This window comes from Nannospalax galili, unplaced genomic scaffold (assembly GCF_000622305.1).
Source record: "Nannospalax galili isolate Female #2095 unplaced genomic scaffold, S.galili_v1.0 scaffold1833, whole genome shotgun sequence".
Taxonomy (NCBI): Eukaryota; Metazoa; Chordata; class Mammalia; order Rodentia; family Spalacidae; genus Nannospalax; species Nannospalax galili.
Window position 1 is genome coordinate 54,010 of NW_008332591.1, and position 24,667 is coordinate 78,676.

The following is a 24,667-nucleotide window of genomic DNA, read 5'->3' on the forward strand; positions in this document are numbered from 1 at the left end:
ATCTGAACTGCATATTATAGACTTTTTCTTGTCATAATTGCTTAAATAATTCAGTATAAAAACTACTTACATATGTGCATTGTGTTCAGCATCATGAGTAATCTGGAAGCAATTTAAAGTGCGAGAAAATGTGCATAGGTTATATGCAAATGCAATGCAAGTAGAGATAAGAGATTGAGCATCCTCTGATTTGGGTATCCATGGAGGTCCTGGAAATGGTCCTTTGCATTCGGAGGGAAGACTATTTGTAAACATCATATTCGATAAACTCTGAAAGACCCAACTACTTAGTTCTATTCTAGCTATTGATCTATGGTGCACAGTACACAATTAAGAGTCCATGTAAACCCTTCTCTGGTGTGTAAGATATTTCCAAGGACTGCACACGGGGAGATAGGAATATGTATTTAGGTGGCTTGGGATATGTGTATATTATAAACAAATTAAATAACATGAAATGTTACTTTAAATATAAATTTTATGGGACTGGAGAGATGGCTCAATGATTAAGAGCACTGGTTGCTCTTGCAGAGGACCTGGGTTCAATACCCAGCACCCACATTATGGATAACAACCATCTGTAACTGCAGTGCTGGGGGAATTTGAGGCCCTCTTCTGACCTCTGGAGGCATTGCACAAACAGGCACACATACACACATGGAGGCAATACACTCATATACATAAGATAAAAAAATAAATAAAATCTTTTAATATTTTTATTAAAGAACATTATGGAGCATTTATAGCAAACATACACTGTCTCAATACATTTACATATATATGACCTCATTTGATGCTCACAGCAGCCAACCCAAGCAGGAAGTATGATCTTTATCCCTGACTTTTATAAGAGAAAGTTGATGCATAAAGAAGTTGGGAAACAGTTCCAAGTTTGAGTCCTAGTTAAATGGCCGATCTAAATTTAAACCTGGGCAGAGTTTAAAATGTAAGAATGCTTGCTGTTGTATCAAACTGCTTTCTATGTCTGCTTTTGTCATCTTTCTGTCACTGTGGCAAAATACCTGAGATAATCCACTTTAAAAAGTAGTAAAATTTTATTTTGGCTCTTTGCTCCCGAGGTTTCAGCCAATCTCCAGCTAGCTCCTTTGTTCTGGGGCCCTTAACAAGACAGCATTAAGACTGAAAGGAGTATGTGGTAGAGGAAAGCTGCTTGTTTTGTGGTGGCCAGAAAGCAAAAAGAGCAAAAGAATGAACCAGGATCCCAATATACCCTTCAAGGGCATGCCCACAGTGGTTCAGCTTCTTTCTATGAAGCGCCTACCCAGAGGTTCTGACACCTCCCCATGGTGTCACGGGACCTAAGGCACATTCCAGGTCCAAGCTGAGTATTATATAAGTTGGAATTGAGGATTTGTCAGTAAGTTAATAATTCAAAAATATTTCCAAGACTTATGTTAAGCAATAGTAAGTAATCAAGTGGATATCAACATCTCTCCTAAACCAATCCTCTTGTTTGAATTGACTGAATAGTCACAAAGTATGAATGGAGTGCCTTTCTGCAGTGACGGACATGCAGCAGTCCGTGGCCTGCAGAGTTCACAGTCAAAGGGATACTATTAGGAAGGAGGAAGGAGAGCACAAGAGGAGGGGTACAAGAAAAGGAAATGGGGTTGGTGGATATGATCAAAGTATCCCATGCATCTAGGAAAGTGTTATGAAACCCATTATTTTGTACAGTTAATATTTGCTAATAAAAATACAAAACAAAAATTTTAAAGCACAAGCCATTCACTATAGGTCTGGTGTAGAGGACGGTCCTGGAACTTTTGTTCTCCAATGTTTCCTAACTTGGAAACTTGTTTCCTAAGCTCCTGATCAAGAGAAACCTGCTCAACCCATAAAATTTATGTTTTCATGTCTGTGCCCATGGAAATACCTAACCTCAAATTCCCTGCTAGCATACAATGTTGCTTCAAATTTCTGAAACCTTTAGCCAATGTCATTTATTCATTCTGAGTGCTGGTCTCCCCTCTGGATCTGACAGGGCCCCCATACAGGAGCTGCCTTCCAACCAGAAAGATTAGTTTATGGTCCTACAAGGTTAAACGTGATACACGTGTTTGGGGAAAATGGAGATGTGCATTAAGAAGAAACATTACTTTTTGATCCAGGCAGGAAAGCATACATAATCTCCTCTAGAGCCTGTGAAAGACTTCATTTTACACATGAAATTGTGTGGAATTGCCCCAGACTGCATTCAACATGTTTTTTGAGAATAGCCATCCTCAGAACAAGCTGCTGAGCAGCAGTTAGGGCCTCAGAGCAGAAATATAAATAAATAAATAAATAAATAAATAAATAAATAAATAATAAATAAATAAACAAACAGAAGTAAATGTAATCTGAGTGAAGTTGTAGAGAACAAACCTACACCCTTGTTGGCACAGTGCCTGGGCGGGACCAGCCCTGGGCAGTACGATGGAATGGTGAGAAGGGGACTCTGCACACAGGAGAATATGACACAGAGGGGCCTGTCTCAGTACAGAAATGTTTTAAATTAAGAGATATACTTAATTGTTTAAAAGGGCTTTTCCATGCTTCTGTGCATTGTAAAACTGTCTTTTCTCAATCTGGTATAAAAATCCAGACCCAATAAGCTTGAGGAAGCATTCACATTTTTCTAAACAGTGAATGTTCAGTCATTTGCAAATTTACCAAATCTAACCATCAGTTGGGGCTGAATAGAGACCATGAGTTTTACATTGTGTAAGGCACTGCCTACCTTAAAATGCCCTGCTCTTTGAGCATCATAAATAAATCACATATAAAAAATTCAGGAGAAAGGTCTTTTGCATATATGAGGTTGCTGGCATCTTCTGATGGGTCATCTTACCCTTGTTATTAAATGACAGTGATCATTAAAATGCCAAACATATTTTGACAGAATTCACTTTATAAAATGTCAGCAAGTCTGTGTTTTTTATTGGTTTGCTCCAAATCAATTTAGAAATTTCAATAGAATGCTTGTAAGTATTCCCCAAGCAGTGTCCGTTCCTGACTCTCTGCACCAAAAAATATTACAAATTAATCAGATTTTCAGATTTCTGCATAATGGCTTTGCACATTTATTGCTTAATCCTATTATAAAATGTTGTTATGATTGACACATCACTGTGGAGATAGAAGTCAATTGAATAATATGTAGCCGTCAATTTTATTTGTGGCTTAATGTGCTGAAGTATTTTTCCACTTTTCCATTATTTATACGTCTGTCCCTTTGGAGACTATATAGAATAATTTGTTTTAAATGAGCCAATAATACCATCTTTAAAATTTATAAGTGTGACAGAACCATATCCTTTTTCCTTGATGGTCCACAGCATGCCAGTAAAAAGAGTCTGAACTGTCTTCCACTTGTTATTCATGGGGCAAACATCAGGAAAGTGGATCTTGTTAAGGAACTGGATTTTAAGCCCCCCTGTTAGAAAGCACCCAGAAAATGAAAGCTGCTAACTTGGAACCCTCAAAAATGGCCACCAGTTCTGTTGGATTTTATTCACCTATTTATCTCAGCCTGTACAGTTTGTCCTGAAGCAAAGCACATGAATGCACAGACCAAAAGGCCTTTAGAGATATGCTGTTGAGGTGCTTAGCAATCTACCAGCATCTCGGGGCAGGAGTTAAATGTGTTCAATGCCTAGCATAGTGGGGCTCTGTGACATGATGGCAATATGTTTCCTCTTTTGATCAGCACTCAGAACACCTGATTAAGAAGACCCATATTCCTTTTAGGGCATGGTGCCCACGGAAACACTATACTTCAAATTCCATTGAAAAAGGCTGTTTAGGAAAGAACACTCATAAGATACAGTCCAAAGCTTGTCTGGAGAGACAGCGTAAGAGATTGAAGGGAAGAGAGAAATAAGCTCTAGGGGACAACATGAATGGACATGGTCATGCCTGAGATCATACTTTGGCTTTGGACAATTAGTTTAGCTATTACCTGTGAATAGAAGATGCAATTTCACCCACACAGTGAAGCAGGGTATGCCTCACAAACCGATGGACTGAAAGTCTTTGGGTGTATGACAGCATAGCATTCCCTGCTCTCTCCACTTATTCCTCATGACTTCGTCCATCTTGAATGTCCTCTTGCATAATTTTTTCAATTGACAGGTGATTTGCCCACAGGAGAGACTGATAAATCACTCTTACATATCATCTATTCCTTAATGTCCTGTGGCACCATAGCGAAATAAGGCCATGTGCAGTTCCCAAGCTGGACTTAATATTGAGTGAACTTTTTTTCCTTTGAATTTTAGGGGCCAGAGGAAACACAGCACTGTCAGACCCAGGAACTCCTGACCAACACCAGGCCAGTCAGACCCACCCCCCTTTTCCAGTTGGGCCACAGGTCAGTATCTCTCAAGTACTTTCCATTGTGCTGCATTTGGATGGCTTTACCATATAAATAACCAAATAAATAATAATGAGTTAAATCCAATTAACTCCAACAGAGCAAAGATGGTGATAAATTTTTGTACGGGAAGCTGTATGACTACATTATTTATTAAATACTATCAAGAAAATATGCGTGTGCAAAAGTCTCTTCCTAAAGGAAAGGTTGGTTTTAATCATGTGGAAACATTTTTCCTTAAAACCCACTACATCTGTACTGTTGGGTATCATGTAGTTTTCTTGAAAGTAAAACTTTAATGACTAGAGTGTGAAGGAAATTAAGTTATTTCAACCTTACTATAGCCATTTTTTGAAATACAAGATGTGATTTAATATAAAAAAGTTAATGCAATTTTAATGCAAGTTCAGCTTATTGGGTTTGACAATACTGTACATCACACATAGCTCCTGCATTAATAAAGAAATACATTCATTATTTTTTAAAGTCCAATATTTGTTTTTTGCAGCCTGGCGTGGGTTATATGGAGATGTAGAACACAATTATAAAAGGCTGGGCTTTCTTTAACCTCTGCCATCTAGTACGAAACTTTCAGAGTTCATCTCGCTTTTATGGAGAGAAATATTGGGACCTTTCTCTTCCTTTGCTGTCATTGTTGTTTCTGGAAATTAATCACTTTCAGCACAAGGAGGCTTGCCCCGGCATAAAGCTTGAACTCATCTTGACTTTCGTTCCAATCACCATGAAATCTCCCAATGTCCTCAGATCCCATCACCCATCTCATATCCCAGACAACTCCATATCTAAAGACATTCCCTGGGGAAAATGCCTATTGAGAGACATCTACCAAAGCTGAGAGAACTAACAGAACATCAGTCATTGGCTTTCCTGTGTCATACCCTTAGAATGTCACTCTTGTTACCTCATTGTGTACAAATGTTTATGTGTGTCTGAATGTGTGCATAGATAGATGTGCCTGAAAGTATACCAGTCCCAACATGCACTAATGCCTCCAAGTTAAGTGAGTAGAATACAGACTCAAGTCAGGGAGGAATGGTGGCTTTGTGAACTGGAGAGGGAATACCCTGCTTTAAGCCCAGAATCCAACTTTTAAAATTCTGTAGGTTAACCTCAGAGTCCTGTATACAATCTGTATACAATCTGAAAGCTACCATAGGTCTTCTTTCCTCTTGGCATCATAGACTAACAGTGATCACACCAGGAACCTGAGGGCTGGGTTACTATTATTATTTATTATTATTATTATTATTATTATTTGCCAAAGTCTACTCATTTTGGTTTTTAGAGTGACTTTGCATTTTTCAAAAGGAGTAACAAAGTTATTTGTTGAATTCAACAAAGTGTACAAATTCTTTAGGATCTAGGTCCATGAACAGTAGGCTACAACTAGGATTTTAGGAGCCAGGGTGCCTCTCCAGAGTTTTCCCTGAAGGAATCTGCAGGGGACTCTAGAGGGATGCCCAAAGAATGTGTTCACCCTTGCCCTCATTTCTCAGATGCAGCAACCCCAGGTCTCTGAATCTCTTCCTTATATTACAGAAAGAAGTAAAAGACAGATTCTGGTACATTGCACCTGGTATTAAACTTGATTTCTTTATGCTCTAGAAATGGGGCTTCCAGCGAGTTTCTCTGCATATCACTGTTTGGATAACTGCCCCTTTGCAATAGTGCCCGGTGACTATGTCCTGGACTTTGTGCCATGCCTATATTGAAATACCTTTTCCTTTTTAGAGTCATTCTACATTGAAAAAGAAAGTGGAAAGAACCCTCCTTAATAAGAGTTTTGTATTGATTCCAGTAGAGGAAAAGCAAGTGTGGGATGTTTCACGCTCTCGCAGGGGTGCATCAAAGTTCTGGATTAAGAACTTGAAGATCAAGTATCTATCCAGAACAGAAATCTTTAGTAGGTCAGCACCTAAGGACCCCAACCAGCACTCAAGCAAGCCATGACTATTGTATCAAGAGTGGTCATACATGTGTTTTGATAACTTTTTAACTGGGTAAAGAGTGTTAAAGAAATAAGAAGCATTTTTAATATTTTATCTTAAAATATAAAAAATTAATGTTTTCTATATTTCCTTTTAGATCTTCATGTACATAGACATACATATATAATTTTGTGATTTTTAACAGTAATCACCTTTTTACTTAAAAGTTGGCCAGTTTATTTTCATATCAGGAACATTTTGTACTTTCCTAAAAAGTCATCCGAATGATCCCTACTGGTGACGTACCAGTGTTTCATTAAGCTTAGCCCTGTACCAAACTATTTTTCAACACTGGTGCATTTTAAAATGCAATGCATATTTTCATACATTTATTTTTTTCTCTGTTTGAATTCTATCTCCAAGCTATATCTTAGGGTATATTCTGAGTCAAAAGGGGAAGAATATATTTTCTGTTTTTGATATGCATGCGTTTTCAAATTGCGTTCCAAAAGAATTATGTTGGAGTGTGTGCCCTCCAGCCACAGGCATGCATAATGGTGGTACTACAGACTTCCTAACATCAAAGAAATCTGTTACCATATTGTTGTTAATTTAACACTTGAAAATAGCATTTTGTTTCTATTTTTGAACCAAAAAAAAAAAAATCCCACCAATCTCAGTGAATTTTTTTCTGTGACCAATAGAACAAATTAACTGAGCAATTCAAATATATGAGGGTTAGGAGTAAATGAAAATTCAATTACACTTATAATATGTAAAGATAAGATAATTCTTTTAAAGATATTTGAGCACCTCAGAAATAATCTGTAAATCAATTCAAGTTTTCCAAAGAAATAAGTGAAATGCTCTTTCAAATGTTTTTGTTTTTTGTTTTGTTTTGTTTTTGTGAGTCCTCTAACCTTTCCTCTTCTGGGAGAGCTGTTTCTTCAGGAACTTTCTGATCCTGACACACTGATAGGATTATGCTTTGAAAGCCTATGCCCCCTTCCACTGCGGAGTGAAATAAGTTTCTGTTATTGTATTGCAGCCTCTTCTGACCGCACAGCAGTTAGCCTCCGCTGTGGCAGGGGTGATGCCGGGCGGCCCCCCACCCCTCAACCAGCCCATCCTCATCCCCTTCAACATGGCCGGACAGCTAGGTGGTCAGCAAGGCCTGGTCCTCACACTGCCCACAGCAAATCTCACCAACATCCAAGGACTGGTAGCAGCAGCTGCAGCTGGAGGCATTATGACCCTGCCGTTGCAAAACCTACAAGGTAACGCGCTGGGTTCTGGGATTGTGGGTGGTCTACCACGAAATGGATAAAAAGGTACTTAGAATGGGGTGTGTGATTTAGAGGTGCTTCTACCAGAAAGCATCTGAAAGACCTCGCAGGAAGTAACCTTTCCAATTTCTGTAAACTCTGAGCTTGCTTAAATTCCAAGCTTTATCAATCCTCATTTCCTGTTGTGGGCACTGAAGCCTTTTAGGTCCTCTAGAAGCAATTGGGAGAAATCGTGGCAGGACATGTTATCACTTAAATGTAAAGTCCTTGTGTTATTGGGAGACACAAGTTATAATCTCACAAGTTCTTCAATTTTTCCAGGTGAAAAGAACAGTTAGAAGTTACTTGTTTGTATGCAAAGTGGTTTGGACACTTCAAATACAAGGCATTATCTGGAAAAATTAATCTAACGATTAATTTTGCTACTAAGTTGGTTTTAGCTATAGTATTAAACACAGATTACATTTGTTGAACTCAAATTTTGTAAGGAGAAAAGTACTTGGATGGTGAGTATTTGTGTTACCACTGGGTTCTGGTAGAAATTAAACTTATTTTACCCAGAAAAAGTTTCTCTCTCGAGATTTTGAAAGTTTTAACTTCTCTTTAAAACATTTGATGATACTGACACTGGTTGATTGTCAAAGACTCCATCAGTGGAAGAATAATTATGGCGAAAAATGGTCTAAATAAGAGTAGATTTTTGCTGAGGAGAGAACTACTGTGGAATCTTCAAAGAAGTTTAATTCTTTATTTGTATAATGCTAGCGTCTTCTATTTTACAGAATAAAGGTTTGGCTGGGTAAGTCATCAGAATAACAAGTTTGAACACTTTAAATTGGCCAAATGTCAGGCCTCCATATGCTTTACTAAATTGCTTATTAAATTTATTAAAAGTTGGTTAGGACGTCAGTTCACAGACTGAAAAGTAAAAACTGGTGAACTCTGGACCTCTTCACGGTCCTTTTGTTCTGTTATCTTACTCATTGTTGCTACTTTTGAACTTTCATTTTAATGTTTTAAACAAAGTCTCTCGTATACCATTAAATTGTGCCAAGAAACCTGCCATTCATAAATCATGTATGCCCAGGATACACTAATGCATGAACTTTGCTTGTTTCAAATTTGAGTGCCTGGGAAGCCAGGAACTCAAGATTAAGCAAATAGAGCAGAGATACACAAGGTGAAAGAGGAAGCAACAGAATCTAGGGCCAGGCTTCTTAATGTAGGTGGATGATGAAATCTTAATGAAGATGTGGGCATTATCAAAATGCAGCCTTCCATTTGGAATATGTGTGCTTATGGTTATATTGAATATTATAAATAAACATCAGTGTACAGAGCTCCTAGTCCATGAATTAATTCTGCTTGGTTAAGATGGACACCAAAGTCAGAGTTAAAAAAAGAAAGTCTTCTTATATTTTTGTTACAGTTTGGTGTTAGGATTTTAGTGCCTGTTACTATGGAGTTTCAAAATTGTGATGGTCTTAACTGGATTGAATTAGTGAACAGCAAGACCTTCTTAATTTTGTTTTTAATGTTAAGTTGAAGTATGAGCTTTGAGTTTAGAATTTGACTTCTGTGTATTGTGGCCTGGGTAATGAGGGGCAGGAAAAATATTAACTCTTTTTACCCGTTGATCCTTTTGACAAATTGCTACAATCAGCATCACCTTCAGAAATGTATTTGAGTTCTCAACAAAGCTTGTGTCTGAGACATAGTGTAAACAAACATTTTTTCCTTTGTCTTCATCTTTAAAATTTCAGTGATGTTGGAGAAGAGATGATGAGACAGTTACAATGAAACACCTCCCAGCTGTAAGTCATCCGCTAGGAGAAGCTTTCTAATTTGTCTTAACGTTGGAACCTTTCTCCCAACATCTTCTTTAATGTCCCAAGCACCATAAAATAAGGAAAGTTCTGATTTCAGTTTCCTTGGACTTTTCTGTCCTTACAATATCCTCTCTCATGATTTCTTCAACACTCAGACCTCACTAACCAAAAAGTAAACCACCCTGGTTTGCTGACCACCATGATGTGTCCCAGGACACAGTATTTCCAGTGTTAAAATCTGAAAGTTCCAGGAAAATCAGTAAGAGCTAGTTGTTCTGTGAGATGTTCAAGGGGGAATAAAGGTGATAATTAGGAAGGTTCAAATCTCTAAGGTGACAATTATTAATGTCTACCCTCTGAGAGCAGCGTCAATCATCTCCTTGCGGTCAATCCACCAGCAGCCTGTGATGATCCCTATGCAGTGCTTATGTCCAGTGCAACTTCATAGATTATATGGGAGAAGGTCACATCACATGGGCAGAGTAAATGGCTGACTGGCAAGAAAAATCATCTTTAAGGATCCTGTTCTTCTCTGAGACTGAGACAGTCCTAGACATCCTTAGCTCATGCCCTCTCTCAAGAGCAATACTCTTGCAAATGAACTAATATCTTAGAAGGAATCCATATATACATTTATATAGCCAACAGCCAGGGTAGAAGGGGGAAGACTGCTTCCCCTCTCATCGCCTGTTCCTCATACAATAATCACAGTAACTTCAGCACAACGTGTTCAGAGTCTTAAATGGTTAGCAAGGTGTTCATCTATAATAGATATCCCACCTTCCCCAGTGATTTGAGTAATAAAGAGAAGAGGAGACATTTAAGTGTAACACGCTTAGTCCGAATTAAGTTTTTGCTCCTGTATGCCATGCTTGGTCCCAGACAGCTATCTTTTTCATTATTGTGAAGTATTAAGCTTTTAATCCATGAAACATCTTGACCAATAGGAATTGTATCTGAGGACCTTCTAACTTCCCTATTCAATCCTCCTGTCTTCCCATTCTTCTAATTCAGAAGCTCAAAATTTGCTAAGACGAAAACCAATTTGCCAGTATCCGCTTCCTAATGGCTTAGAACTCAGGGATAAGTTTTCAAATGTGTTTCTTTTTATTAATGAAATTGAGAGCTTATTCATTTACACTAGTATTAAGTAACATAGGATAGCTCCCAGAACCCAGAGGTTGTGTGCGCACGTGCATTTTAACAAGCACGGATGAACTGATTCTACACTGATAACAGGCCTCCTAAGTTCAGACAGCAGGTGTCTATCTGGTCATACTCTCCTCTTTGGAACATGGTTTCAGACAGCACTCTGGAAACATGTTGAAAACACAGATCCTCGGGCTCCAGGTAGACCCCTTGAACAGAATCTGCACTTTTTCAAGGATCCCAAAGTGACTCCTGTATACAGTCAAGTTTCAGAACTAAGAGTCTAGAGAGCTTTTTCAAAATTCATTTTACAACTCCCTCTGTCTTCATCTGTTTGGGCTGTTATAACCAAAATACCATACCCTTGGTGGCTTATGAACAGTAGACTTTTTCTCATAGTTCTGGGGGCTATTTCAGAAGTCCAAGATCAAGGAACCAACATGTTCAGTTCTAGTGGGGCTCATTATGGGGTTCCCAGATGCTTGTCTCTGCTCTGAGACCTCACTGGCAGAGGGAGCTCTTTGGATTTCCTTTTATAAAGACACTAGTATCGTGATCTAACACTTCTCTCAGGCCCTGCTTCTTAATACCATCACCTCGGGGAATTAAGTTTTACCACAAATTTGGGGGAACACAAGCATTCAACCCATAGTATCTCCTAATATTGACATCAAGCTCCCCTGTCAACCTCTGAGCATGCCATGTGACTAAGCAGTGCCCTGTGAACACTGCTGCCCCAGATAAGGGTGCCAGCCAAAGGGGCAACTTATTGGAGATGATTTTCTTTCTGTTAGGACATTCATGTCCACAGGACCAAGAGGGATTCCCCTGCTTAATAAGAGCATTATTGAAGCCTTTTGACCTAAGACTTTTTCAGGCAAAGCTTTGCACTGGGCCCAGTAAGAGATCCATCTGTATGACCTACAAGTTTTGTTTCTTTTCTCTTCATATTTTTCCTTGCAAAGAAGAGATTCACCCCAGTCTCATCACTGCCTGTGTATTATTATAAAGATAGTCCTAAGTGGAAGGAGTCGAATGTTACCCAGGATCTAGGACAGCCCTGTAGGGCTAGCCTCATTCCATCTAGAATGAGAACTGAACCTTAGAGGATCCAAGGTGAGCCATCCTCCTGTCTGCAGCAGGCAGGTGTTCATCCCCCATGCCCAGAATGGCTAAGAACCCATCTCCATCTTCTCCTGCCCCCTTCGGGCCACTTCCTTATTATATTTAGATTCACCCATGGTACATGTTGTCTTCACTGAGTGTATGCATCTTTCCAACTCACGTAATTATCAGGAATTTTCCTCTGCTCCATTGTATCTATAGCCTTATCTTGGCATTTATTAAAAATTTAGATTTGTCCAAGATAGAAACTGCCTATTGGGATGGAATTTCTTATTTTGGACTATAGAGGTTTACCAGCCAAACTGGAGATGGAGCAATGCTTGTTGAGGAATCTATTCTTATTCAATGTGGGGTTATATCATATGGAACCTGAGCAAGTATGCTGAGGGAATGTGCTAGACCTCTCTCATTTGAGGGAGCAACAGGTATAGCAGACTTTGTTAGCCAATCACTGAGAGCTACAGACGTCAGTGGGCCTCCTTTGGGCAGGAACTGAGGATGAGACATGCTCTGCACTCAGAACTGCCTAGACACTCTGACTAGGATTCAAGCCCCAAAACACTCTGTTTGGTTTTTAGATAAGACCTAGAAACAGCCTTCTTCTCACCATGCTGCACAAACAGATGAAGATTGTACCCTTTCTTGTCTTCCCTCTGAGTACTTCTTTTCCTTTCCAGTTACCTTCCACCATCACCCATCCTGGGTCCCTCCATTCCTGGGTCTTTTGTGCCGTGTTCACAAGGCTTCTGCTCCATGTGAGTGTCATCAAACCTACAACTGTGAAATGAAACTAGCAATGACCAATGATGTCAAACACAGAAAATTACTAACGGTGTCCTGTCACATCCTTAAAAACTTCTTTCAAAGTCACTATCTTCCATTTGATGTGTTTGTAGAACAGATACTGTACTAAAAATGGTGTGAAGTTGTTCTAGGAAGGAAACGAATTTATTAGCTGACATGGCAAAATAAAATATCCATTATGAAGCTCATACAAATAAGTTACATCTTCTGCTTTTCCTAAACTTGGGCAGAAACTGTGCATGTAAGCCTAAGCAGTATTGATATCAGTGACAATTGCAGCTAAAGGCAATGGAACAGGGCAGAAGGCCTAGCGCTGGGTGCATGATTCAAGTTAGCGACTTGTTCTCACCGCACAGTCCAGAATGACCTACTAATCACTGTGGAAAACATAAATGGAGAATATAAATGTGCTATGTAGGAGATTTATATCTAAGTGTGAACATTCCAGTTAAGTCAAGCAAAACATTTAAATTAATGACCAAAAATGCATTAGAGAGTACCGGCTTAACCTGAACATGGAAAAGCAATTAGGTTCAAGGAAAGTTAAAAAAAAAAAAAAAAATCAGGTCAAGGATGATTTTTCCTGTTCTGTCTGGCAGGAATCCTGCCTTGCTTTTCTCCTGAATTAGTCTGCTTTATATGGCTATAACAGGATTTCTGGTGCTGGGTACTTGATAAATAGGTTTCTTTAACTCACAGTTTTGGAGATTTTGGAGACAAAGTTTGAAATTGGGTGACCCTGTAGGTTTGACCTCTGGTGAGGGCCTTCTGGCTACATCATAAGACAGAGAAAGAGAAAAGGAACCAGGTATGTGTAGAAAGAACAAAGTACATGAGGCAGCCTCACTTTTTAACAACCCATTCTCATAAGAACTAACTCACACTGCAAGATCAGCATTAATTCCTTCTGAGGATGATGCCCCACCATCTGATTACCTCCCACTAAGCACATCTCTTAACCTTATACCACTCCAACACTACCATAGAGAGATCAAATCTCCATAAAACTTTGAGAAACAAGCTATACCCTAACCACAGCATTCACCTAATTAATATCTGTACGTGGTAAGGTATGCAGGAATACGTTGGAGCTGTGGAATATCTTGTGCTAGTTACATTGCATTTTATTTTTGTTTGTGGTGGCATTATTTTCACTAGGGTATTACATGCAATAAAATGCATGAACCTTAAGTGCTCAGTTCAATAGAGCTATGATAATAGTACACACTTACACAGCCATCCACCACAATCAATACATAAAACATTTCATTATCCCCCCACCCCACAAATTCCCTTGTGCCCCTTTGCAGTCAATCCTCTCTTTCCATCCTGACAACCCTTGTTCTGATTTCTGTTGGTATAGATTAGTTTTCTCTATTCTAGAATGGATTCATGTTCTAAATGGATTCATATTGTGTGTTCTTTTTAAACTCATTTTAAATTCCTAAATTCATGTTGTGTGTTCTTTTTAAATCTCAGTCATTGAGATTCATCCATGTTTTATATGTGTGTGTGTGATATGAAATTCCTTTTATTTAATTTCCAAGTAGTTTTCCATCATAAATTATGCCTCTTTTTGTTTCTCCACAGCCATCACGACATTCCAGTGTATAGACACCTTAAAGTCCCCTTCCTTGGGGCCAGGAGGTGATCTCTGGTTGGGATATACTAGGCAGGGTTCTTCCAAAGAACAGAATCAAGGGCTGGAGAGATGACTCGGTTTTTAAGAGCACTCATTGCTCTTGCAGAAGACCTAGGTCCAGTTTCCAGATCCCACATGGTGACTGACAACCATCCAAAACTTCAGTTCCAAGGGATCCACTGCCCTCTTCTGGCCTCTATGGGTATTGCATACATGTGCTACACTTGCTTGCAGGCAAAACACTTACATATAAAAAATAAAAGAAATAAAAATTAAAAATATAACCAACAGGATATGTGCATATATATATATATATATGTTACAAAAACGGAATTTATTGGTTCATGTAATAGGATCTGAGCAGTTCAACAAGGCCTCCTGAACTCTGGAGGGGCAGATGATCTGGTAACTGTTCAGTCAAGAAGCTGGATGCCTTAGCAGTCCCAATTGAGTGTTGAATGCCTAGAAGATCTTGGGGCACTTGTTGGTGTGGACTGAACATTGGAAGATCAAAAAACCTGGGGTCCGTGCCAGGCATGGTGGCACAAGCCTTTAATCCCAGCACTTGGGAGGCAGATGCAGGCAGATCTCTATGAGTTCAAGGCCAACCTAGTCTACATAGTGAGTTCCAGGCCAGCTGTGGCTACAGGGAGATCCTGTCTCAAAAACACCAAATTTTTTTTTAAAAAATGGAGCCTGATGTCAGCAGAGGATGTCAGTAGCAAAGATAGATGGCATTGCAGAGAGCAGCAGCAAAGGTCACCACTGCTTTTACCTTGGACCTCTTGGAAGACATCACCCAACTGAAGCCAGGTCTTCCCCACTGCTAATCATTGCTGGAAGTGCATCTGTAGAATGCTCAGAAATGTGTCTCCTAGGTGATTCTAAATATAGGCTAACCAACCGTCACAAGGTTGTCTATTTGGCCCCTATTCTACCTTGGCCACATCTGAAGAAAGGGTAGGAACTTCTTTGAAGCCATTGTAAAAGCTGTTTGTCTGTGGCTCATAGAAGACTTGGGGCTGAAAGCTGAACATTTCTAAGAGTTAAGACAATTCTCTCAGAACAGTTCACATGCTCTGAGCCTCTTCCAGGCAGCTTGGCTGGTCTGAGAGTATCTTCAATGCTCATATACACTTGGGGAGGGAGGAGCCTAATGATTTTGATCAGTTTCATGGACTTTCTGAAAATTTTGAGTTATTTACTGAGCTTAAAGAGCTTCCCTGAAGAATAGAATGTTTCCCCTTCCTTTAGAACATCCTGTGTCTTAGTTACAAGCCCTCCAAGATATACTGTTTTATCTCAGAGGAAATGGCAACACAGCAGCTCCTACAGCATCAGGAGCGGTGGCAGCACCATCCTGAGGCTCGGTTTTGGTGCTGCAGAGGAGAGTCCTTGTTATCGTATACTATAATATGCCTTGTTGGCATTTGCCTCTGTCCCCAGAATGAAATCCATATAACTGTTCTTGTTTCCATCCTTACCCAAGATTGGAGAACAGGGCTTTTTGTTTGTAAGAGCTGCTTGAGGTTGGACAGATTTGGTGGGGGGAGGGAGATTGGTGGGTGGACACTGGGTAAATTTTAAAGAACTGCTATGAGTTCATCAAGCGAAGAGAAGTAGTGTTTTTCACTATAGAGAAGGCATGAGAAGAACAGAATCTATCAGGTCCTATGAAGTTCTTTGTTGTTCAAGTAAAAATTAGGAGTCTCCGGCGGCAAAGAAAACAAGAATTGGAAGCAGTGGAGGACTTTGTGTGTCTCACCTGTATTTAAGAGCGGTTGTCATAGTCCGGACTTGTTAGACAGGGACATATTTAAAGTCAATGCATTTTTGTATTATACTTTCAGAGAGATGCACATTTGCATTTCCTGTTGTATCTGAGTAATTCTAAGGATTTAAAGTTGCTTATAATTTAAGAATCCTGACTGAGCAAAAAAAATTTATTAGAGAAAAGAGAAACCTACATTAAGGTGTGGAGCTATAACACAGCTCAAACAATGTATCAGGTTATATAATTAGAATTAGTGAAAAGAACCATGCCAATCTGACAAAAAAGATGTTTTTTTCACTACACAAAGCTTACTCATTTATTAAGAATGAGTAAGAAATGCTTTCTGAAATTTCATAGTGAAGTTTCATCCACCTATGTTGCTATGACCCAATACCTGACAAGAAACAACTTGAAAGAGTAAGGATTTATTATTTTTTTTTTGCTCACAGTTTGAGGAGATACAGTCAGTGACAGCAAGGAAGGCACGGTGGCAGGAGCAACCTGTGCCTGGGGCAGAGGGAATGTGAGGCAGCTGATTATATCATATTGACAGTTAAGAGGCAGAACCATTCGGTGGCCAAGCTATAACCCTCAAGCCCCCCAACCTGCCCTCCCAACCCACCCACCTTCTCTTCCCCCTTACCTCCCCCTGCTTTTGCCCCCTACCCACTTCCTCTAGCTAGATTCCAAAAGTTTCACAACCTTTGGAGCGGCACCCACCAACTGGAGCCCATGTGTTCAAACACATGAGCCTGTGTGGGTCACATCACATCCAAATCGCAACACATAATATACTAGACTGTGATCTAAATTTGGAGTATGGCAGTCAGCAAGTACTGCCTTAAGTCTCACTGAGGCACACATATATGCTAGTGGGGAGTAAATCGGGTGATATGTGACAGAGATAGAAGCATGATATGTTGTGTATAGGGACCTAATCATTGCCTCTACATTGCACAGAAAGCCTAAGGATACGAGGGACTGAGCTGTACAGTATGGGGAGAGTGTGTCTCCAGAAGTTCTAAGAGCAAAGAACAATCACATGGATTCTGAATGTAGAAACACTGAACCTGAGGGACAGGATGTCAGTATCTTGTAGTCCTCACTAAGCTATGCTAAACCAAAAGCAAGCACAAATCCTAGTGTCATCCAACAGCAAAGGGTGTTTCCCTATTCATCTCACATTTTAATGTGTGCAGGTGAATGGGAACTCTGCTGTACATCTTTCCAAATCTAGGGTTCAAGCAGAACCTCCCTAAGAAAAGCTGTCCCCATTGGGAAGAGAACAGAGAATGACAGAATCTCAATGACCCATAAAGCTTTGCCTCTGATGCCTTGAGTACCACTTCCACCCCCCTGGGCAAAGCAAGTCGCATGGTCAAAAACAGACTGGTAGTTGCAAGGGGTGGGCAGTGGCATGTGACAATAAAGAAGAGAAGGGAGCCTGGAGACCAACACACCTGCTTTCTTCTAACAACACTGGGTCACACAGCTATTTATATGAAGGGGATTCTACTAAGGGCAAACTATACTTCAATTTTTCAAATAAAAGTAAAAAGTAAGCACATGCTATAGTAGCTCACCGAATGTGAACTTATTTGAAAGCATTAAAGAATGTCTGAGTACAAAATTACTGATGAGATTAAAGCCAGGAAAAGCTTCCTGGAACGTTCCCAGTAAGAGTGGTTTGTTCCATTTCTCAGATGTAGACAATAACACTGAAAAACTAAAAGTTTCAATGCATACTATTTTATCCTAGTTATTTAAAAGAAGCCCAACATTCATTCTCTCTCTCTCTCTCTCTCTCTCTCTCTCTCTCTCTCTCCTCCCCCCCTCTTTCCTCACAAAGAGGGAAAGATGAACACTATACAGTCACCTCTCAGTGTCTCTGGGGCACTATTTCCAGGACCCCTAAGAATACCTAAATCTGCAGGTATTCAAGTCCTATACATAAAACAAAGCATATTTATAATAGCTAAGTGCAACCTATTGCATCCTTGAAGCTATGTCTAGGTGACTCATAAGATCTATCACATTGAAATACAAATAAATAGTTGTTGTGCTATGCTGTTAGGCAGTAATGACCAAAAATGTCATGCATGTGCAAGCACATTATCCTCCGTGGTTGGCTGAATATGAGGATGTACAATCAATAGATATGAAGGGCCAACTGTATACAGCAGTGTTACTAGTCGACTCTACACAGAGATTATAAATGATTGAAATTCTTCTTTTCATTATCTGAATATTCCAAAGTGTCTACATTAATAATTATTACTTTAAACTCAGAATACTTTTTATTGATTAAAGTGGAAGACCGTACACAAAATGCTATTATTAGTATCATCAAGGTTAGATCTGTTAACTTTCTGACTACTTTTTTAACAAGTATGTCTTAAAGCGCATTATTCTCAAAGTAAAAGCAATAAAACCATAAACAAGCATATGCATTAAGTCTGAGCAATATTTTATATGACTGAAATTGTCTTTAAAGGTGTTGGTCATGTTGGTTGAAGGAGGCTTTGTTGAGGTGTGGGTGGAATGTGGTAGGCACATGTACTGAGCACTGATTCCTGTCTTGAAGACAAGGAGGTACTATGTGACTGCTCCTCCTTGACCTTTCCTTTTGTGCTATCCTGATGACAACCACACTCCAAAAGCTGCCCTCCACAGAGCCATCAGGAGCATAAGGACAGAGACTAAATATTACAGACAAGAGTAGTGTAGTACCTGGTACAGAAATGAGAAGAAAGGATTCTAGTTTTACGTTTGCAGTGACACATGGCTTGCTGTCACCATGAACAATATCAAAAACACCTAGTACATAAATTCATATTTGCAGTGTGACTCAGAAGAGTGTCACGTGACATATCATACACTACCAAGTCCACAATGAAGAAGTTGTGAGAAGAGCCGCAGTGTTGTACTCTGGCAGTTTTCATACCATCTCCAAGGCTTCGGACTTTTTATTTAAAATACTCAGAAAGGCCGTTTTGTTGTATGTTATCCTTGAAGCAGGCGTCACTGAGGCACTGGGGCATGGATTAAAGTAGGTGCACATGAATGAGAAGTGTGACTAGTATACTGTGTATTTAAGAGATACTGTCAATGGAATAAAGCATTGTCAAAGGATAATGGTTTCCAGCTGCCACATAAATGTCAAAGCAGAGCCAAAGCATTTATTTTCAAAGCAAATGGCAGAAAAGTAATGTGATCCCCAGTTTGCACATAATAAGGCTGTAAATCCGTCAGGGCTTTCAATGGCGTCTAGCAGTATGTCTACACTAGAATGTGAAAACTGGATTAGTTTCCAAACCAGCCATCAGAGTTGGCAAAGAGCCACTCCTTTCCAAGATGGCTGTGGCTAGAATGGAGCAGCTGTCTGTCCAGAAAGGAACAGACTGAAATTCTTCTGCCTGACTCCATTACCAAAGACGGAAGACAATTGGGCTAACCTGCTCTCTTTTCTTCTGTAGCCAAAAACAAAGAGGACTTCTGCAACCAGGAGAAGAGAGAGAGATAACGGGGAATGGACAGGTATTAAAAATAAGAAAGGGAAGGTGCTTCCCCAGTCCCTCTCTGCCCACTGCTTAGAGAATGGGGCTACGGTTATTCAAGAAAATCATCTCTTACGTGTATGGTTCTCAGACGGCAGCTTCCTAATGAGAGTTCACAGGTATTGTTTCTCAGCTCCCTCTAAGGAAAAGCTAAGTCTCCAATGAACTGCACCCAAACATTGATCTATTTCACACACACTCGCCAAGAGCCTGCTGTTTCCCAGGTACTGGGGTAGGCTCTAATCTAATTAAGAAGCTATTGCAGTAATCCAGGATGAAAAAGCCTGAGTGACAGGATAGAGAGCAGAGGGCTAGTTGAAACTTTACAGAGGTGGGATTGAGAAAACACCACGCAAGAAGAAAGGGGAGAGAGTCACTCAATTATGTGATCAGCTTGTTTCCAATTGGCTAAAGTGAGCAAACTCTACTTCAATGACGGTACCTGTAGCCTGAATTCCATGGGTCTAGACTGTAGAATGAAATTTGTGCTGGAGATCTGGCTATAGAAATAAATACAATCAACATGTATGGCTGAAGCCAGTAGAGATCTCTGGAGGAGAAGAGGTTAGAGAAGGAATCCCACAATTCCAGGACTGAAGGTTGGGCAAGGAAGACCCAGGAAAATTCCCCAACATCTCTGCTCATTCTGCACGGGGCTTTCCTGGGGCTCCTGACAGTGTCCCTGCGGTTAGATTCTCTTTCACAGACGTTGGGAACACATTCACATTGGAGTTTTTGTTGCCCAACCCTTATAACCAGAACACACAAGAAGGAAATAAAAAAAAATATGTCAGATGACTTTTTAATCGTCTAAGGACATGACAAGTTTCCATATATTAAAAAGCTATTTTAAGAATGTGTACATGATTCACAGTTGAATTAATACAATTATACAATATTGAACTCAGTATAAGCCCTGTAAGACGTAAAATTGAATGACCACTTGTGAAAGAGATTTATTCTTGCTCTGGAGTATGTTACTGAGTATGTTAAAGTTGTAATGAAATGCTTCTTCTAAACATGTAGTTATTAAAATTTTTAAAAATTTACTTCATGTTAAATAGTAGAGGTGATAAACAATACCAGTGAAATCTACCTGATGACTTTATATCCATACTCAGGTACTAAGGAGCCGAGTGTAACCGAATGTGACTAGTAATAATCAGATATATAGAGATTAAAGAAATGTATGCAAACATGTAAGTGTTAGTAGCATTAAAAATGTAGGAAACAGCATATCTTAAAATGAAATGGAGATCTTCTTTAAAGGGTAAAAATTCATTCAATTTTATGTCTTACAGGGTTTATACTGAGTTCAATATTGTATAACTGTATTAATTCAACTGTGAACCTAAAAGTTTACAGCCACCTTTGAAAGAGATGTACTCGTGCCCTGGAATGTGTTACTGCATATGTTAAAGCTGTAATGAAATGCTTCTTCTTAAAAAAAAAACAAAAAACAAAAAAAAAACAATGTGTACATGAAAGCTCCAACAGTGCTTTTACTGAAAAGCAACTCCATTGATTTAGATCTCTTATTTAAAAAATGTAGTTACAGCCCTAAAATCTCAACATGGAAATGGAAATGTTTGAATCCTCCTTTCTTTCTCCTCCTCCTCCTCCTCCTCCTCCTCCTCCTTCTTCGGGTCTTTTTGAGACAGGGTTTCCCTGTAGCCCCAGCTGTCCTGGAACTCACTATATAGACCAGGCCGGCCTTGAACTCACAGAGATCTGCCTGCCTCTGCCTTCGGAGTACTGGGTTAAAAGGTGTGCACCACGTCGCCCAGCTTCCTTTCTTCTTTTTAAAGAACTTTTGGGTCACACCTACTGTAGTTCTCTCAGTCAGAGGAGATGACACTGTTAGGTGAGAAAGTACTGGAAATTTCTATGGACTGTAAACAATATAATTTTATTTTTAAAAGTATTTTATTATTATTTTTATTTTATGTGTATAAGTGTATTGCCTGCACATAGGTAAGTGCACCCATGTCATGCAATGCCCACGGAGGACAGAAGAGGCCATTGGATCCCCTGGGACTAGAGTTATGGACAGTTGTTAGCTGCCATGTGGATGTTGGGATTTGAACCCAGGTCTTCTGCAAGAACAACCAGTGTTCTTAACCACTGAGCCATCTCTCCAGCCCCTAAACAATGTAATTTTAAAAATGATTTGCATGATAAAATTATGCCCTATTATAAGTAAAATTAATTTTTAGAAATTTGTTGATTGAATTTTGGCCTTTTATTTGTGATTTAATGACATTATCTTCTTCTAAAATATATTTATCACCCATGCTTACCACAGTTTCAGCCAAAATTTGAGGAAAAAAAAATCCCATATCATATTTGCTGCTTGTTACCAGTTTAGGATTAGCACACCACATACAGGTCCATTAACACATCTTTACACATTTCAGTTCCCTCGAGTGCCACTATGTTAGAAATTCTTGGTGGAACATATATGCGTATTCAGCATTTGACAAAAGATAATTTGAGTTTTCTCTGTTTGGAAAATAACTCATATGGGAGAAAGTTGCATTAAATAAATAATAGAGATAAAATTTATACTTCCATATATTTCAAAGCTAATGTCGCTAACTTACAATGGAATGGTAACATGAAGACACAGTGCTATAATTTGATTGATTTGTTTTGACAGTAGCCAAATAATTGAGAGTGAAAGGTGTCAGCGCAGATGAAATATCGTATAAGCCACATTCAGAACACAGCCCCCGCAGCAACTGCCTCTGGAGTTTTATCTCCTTTGATTTTGTGCTGTTCCAGACTTCCCGTTTATTAGGAAACCATAAAAGGTGGCCAACTTCCCCAAACCATGAAGACTTCCAGGGAGGAGAGAAGTATTTAGAAGTTTGACAGAGTTGAAGCGTGGAAGCAACTCAAGTCTCTGCGATAACTGCACACCCAGTTGCGTAGCAATAGTCTTTTCCTTTCTTTTGCAAGTTGCTGCTCCAGTGCATTTTGTCTCATTTTAAAGTGATTTGGAGTCAGAGCAAATATTAGATCCCATTTTCCAGCCCCTTGACAAGACACAGGCAGAGGAGAAGGCTGTGCCTGGCATGGTTCCAGGGCCCGAATAACACATTTACATAGCTGAACCCCAAGCACCTGCTAAAAATAAAATTTGAGGTGCTCAGTTAATATAGACACAAAATAGTCAGGGAAGGATTAATTAGCACAGAGCCTCTGCCCCTAGGCAAATATCGAGTGTGGAGGTCAATGGTGTGAGCTGTGAATCATATAGACCAGCTTTAATGCCACCCCCACCACTTGCTGTCTGACTGGTTTTCCTTGGCTATTTTAAAGCGTTGTTCTAAGGATTAAATGTGATGCTATATGGAGCCTGCTTAGCACAGAGCCCAAGTGCACAATGACTCACAGCTACTTTGATCACTGTACAGTCCAGTATGGTAGCTATAAGTCACATGTGACTGGTGGAAACTGAAATATGCTATAAATGTAAAAATCCTTAAAAACATACAGTATCTCATCAACATTTTATATTGACAAAATGTTAAAGTGATATTCTTGAATTAATTTAAATGTAATATACTATTAATTTCCCTTGTTCATTTTTTACTTTCCAAAGTGTGGACGCCAAATGGTACTATTTATGTGTGTCTCAGATTACATTTCCCTTGATCAGTGCTGGCCTGAACCATCTGCCTGCATCTCGTTTACATACAGCATTGGTTACAAGCTATGCTAAAAATAAAAATAATAAGCACATATTCAATTTTGGGATGTCAAGCAAAAAATTACAAAGGATTCACTTAGGATATAATACTGTGAGCAAACCTCCATCTATCAGAGTCAAAAATTATCTTTCTTTTTTAGAAAACTGTCATATTTTGAAGAATTTCAAATATAGAAGAAAAACATGTATGCATATATTTGCACATATTATGTTTATAAATGTGATTAAGAGATGATAATATTTGCTTCATTTACTATAGCATTTCTTGTTAATTTTCAAGTTAGCATATAAGACAATGGGTTTGAGATGGCATTCGTATACATTATACTTTGTCCATTTCCTGTTCACAGTCTTTTATCATAAGTAATGAAACTGAATGCTGCTAAAGTCCTCCACCTCTACCCAGAGTCACCCCGCGGCATACCCTCCCAGAGCAACTGCCGCCACCCTGGTGCACGTTTAGAATACTGCTGTGCACACACATAAAATATGGAATTTTCTGAAAGTTTACATGATGACACACACAGCACATATATTTTTGCATCTAGCCTATTTCTTTTGCTGTTTTGTTTTTTGAGATTTATCCCCGTTAAGACATACAGAGAATTATGTATTTGAATTACTTTAATCCTCTTATTTTGACCACACATTTTCTGTCCTTTTTTTCTTTCTGTGCATTCTCGTAGCTTTCTTGTGTTTTCTTTGTTCTTTTCTACTGGATTACAAGTCTGTTTATTTCAGCTATAACCTCATTCAGGAGTCTAAGTCTATTTTTCTTTTTCTTCCCAGATGATAAGTACAGCTTCCCATCTCGTGTGTTTTCTGTCAGTGTTCCCTACATGTGTTATTTTGAGCATTATTATAATTATAAGCTTGTTCAACCTTAGTTTTACATTTATAAAAGCCTTTACTCATTGTTGAGTTGTGTAACAAGCTCTCTCCTTCCAGGGCTTTCTTCTTTAATTGGCACCTCAGAGTGACAGATTGAGTTCATTTGTTTGAAAATGTTCCATTTACTACTACTTTTTAAATTATATTTATTTATTTATTTTTATTTGTATGTGCATGAGGGTTTTGCCTGCATGTATGTAAGTGCACCTGGAGGTACCCATGGAGGCCAGAGGAGGATGTTGGATCCCCTGGAATTGAAGTTACAGACAGTTGTTAGCTGCCTGTGGGTTCTGGGAACTGAACCCAGGTCCTCTGCATGAGCAGCCAGTGCTCTTACCACTGAGCCATCTCTCCAGTCCTTACTGTTTTTTCATTGTTTAACTGGAATTAGAATTCTAGATTATTTTTAGTAAGGGAAAAATTTTTCCAGTCTCAGTATTTTGCTGGTAATAAGTATCATGCCAATGTGTGATTCTTTCATGAATAAAAAATGCCCTTTTAGACTGTTTTTAATCTAAAAAATTTTTCCTTCACCTTGGAGATTCTCCAGTTTTACTATGAAAGACCT

General features: G+C 39.1%; 1 protein-coding gene across 1 annotated transcript in view; it reads left to right on the plus strand.

Moving 5' to 3' along the window:
• The first annotated feature begins 1,531 nt into the window (after positions 1–1,531).
• Positions 1,532–24,667, plus strand: part of LOC103729442 (POU domain, class 6, transcription factor 2) — a 140,159-nt gene continuing 117,023 nt past the window's right edge. The window contains exons 1-3 of the mRNA XM_008827513.1: positions 1,532–1,649; positions 4,284–4,375; positions 7,376–7,604. Coding sequence (XP_008825735.1) covers positions 1,532–1,649; positions 4,284–4,375; positions 7,376–7,604 — 439 coding nt within the window. The remainder of the gene's footprint in view (positions 1,650–4,283; positions 4,376–7,375; positions 7,605–24,667) is intronic.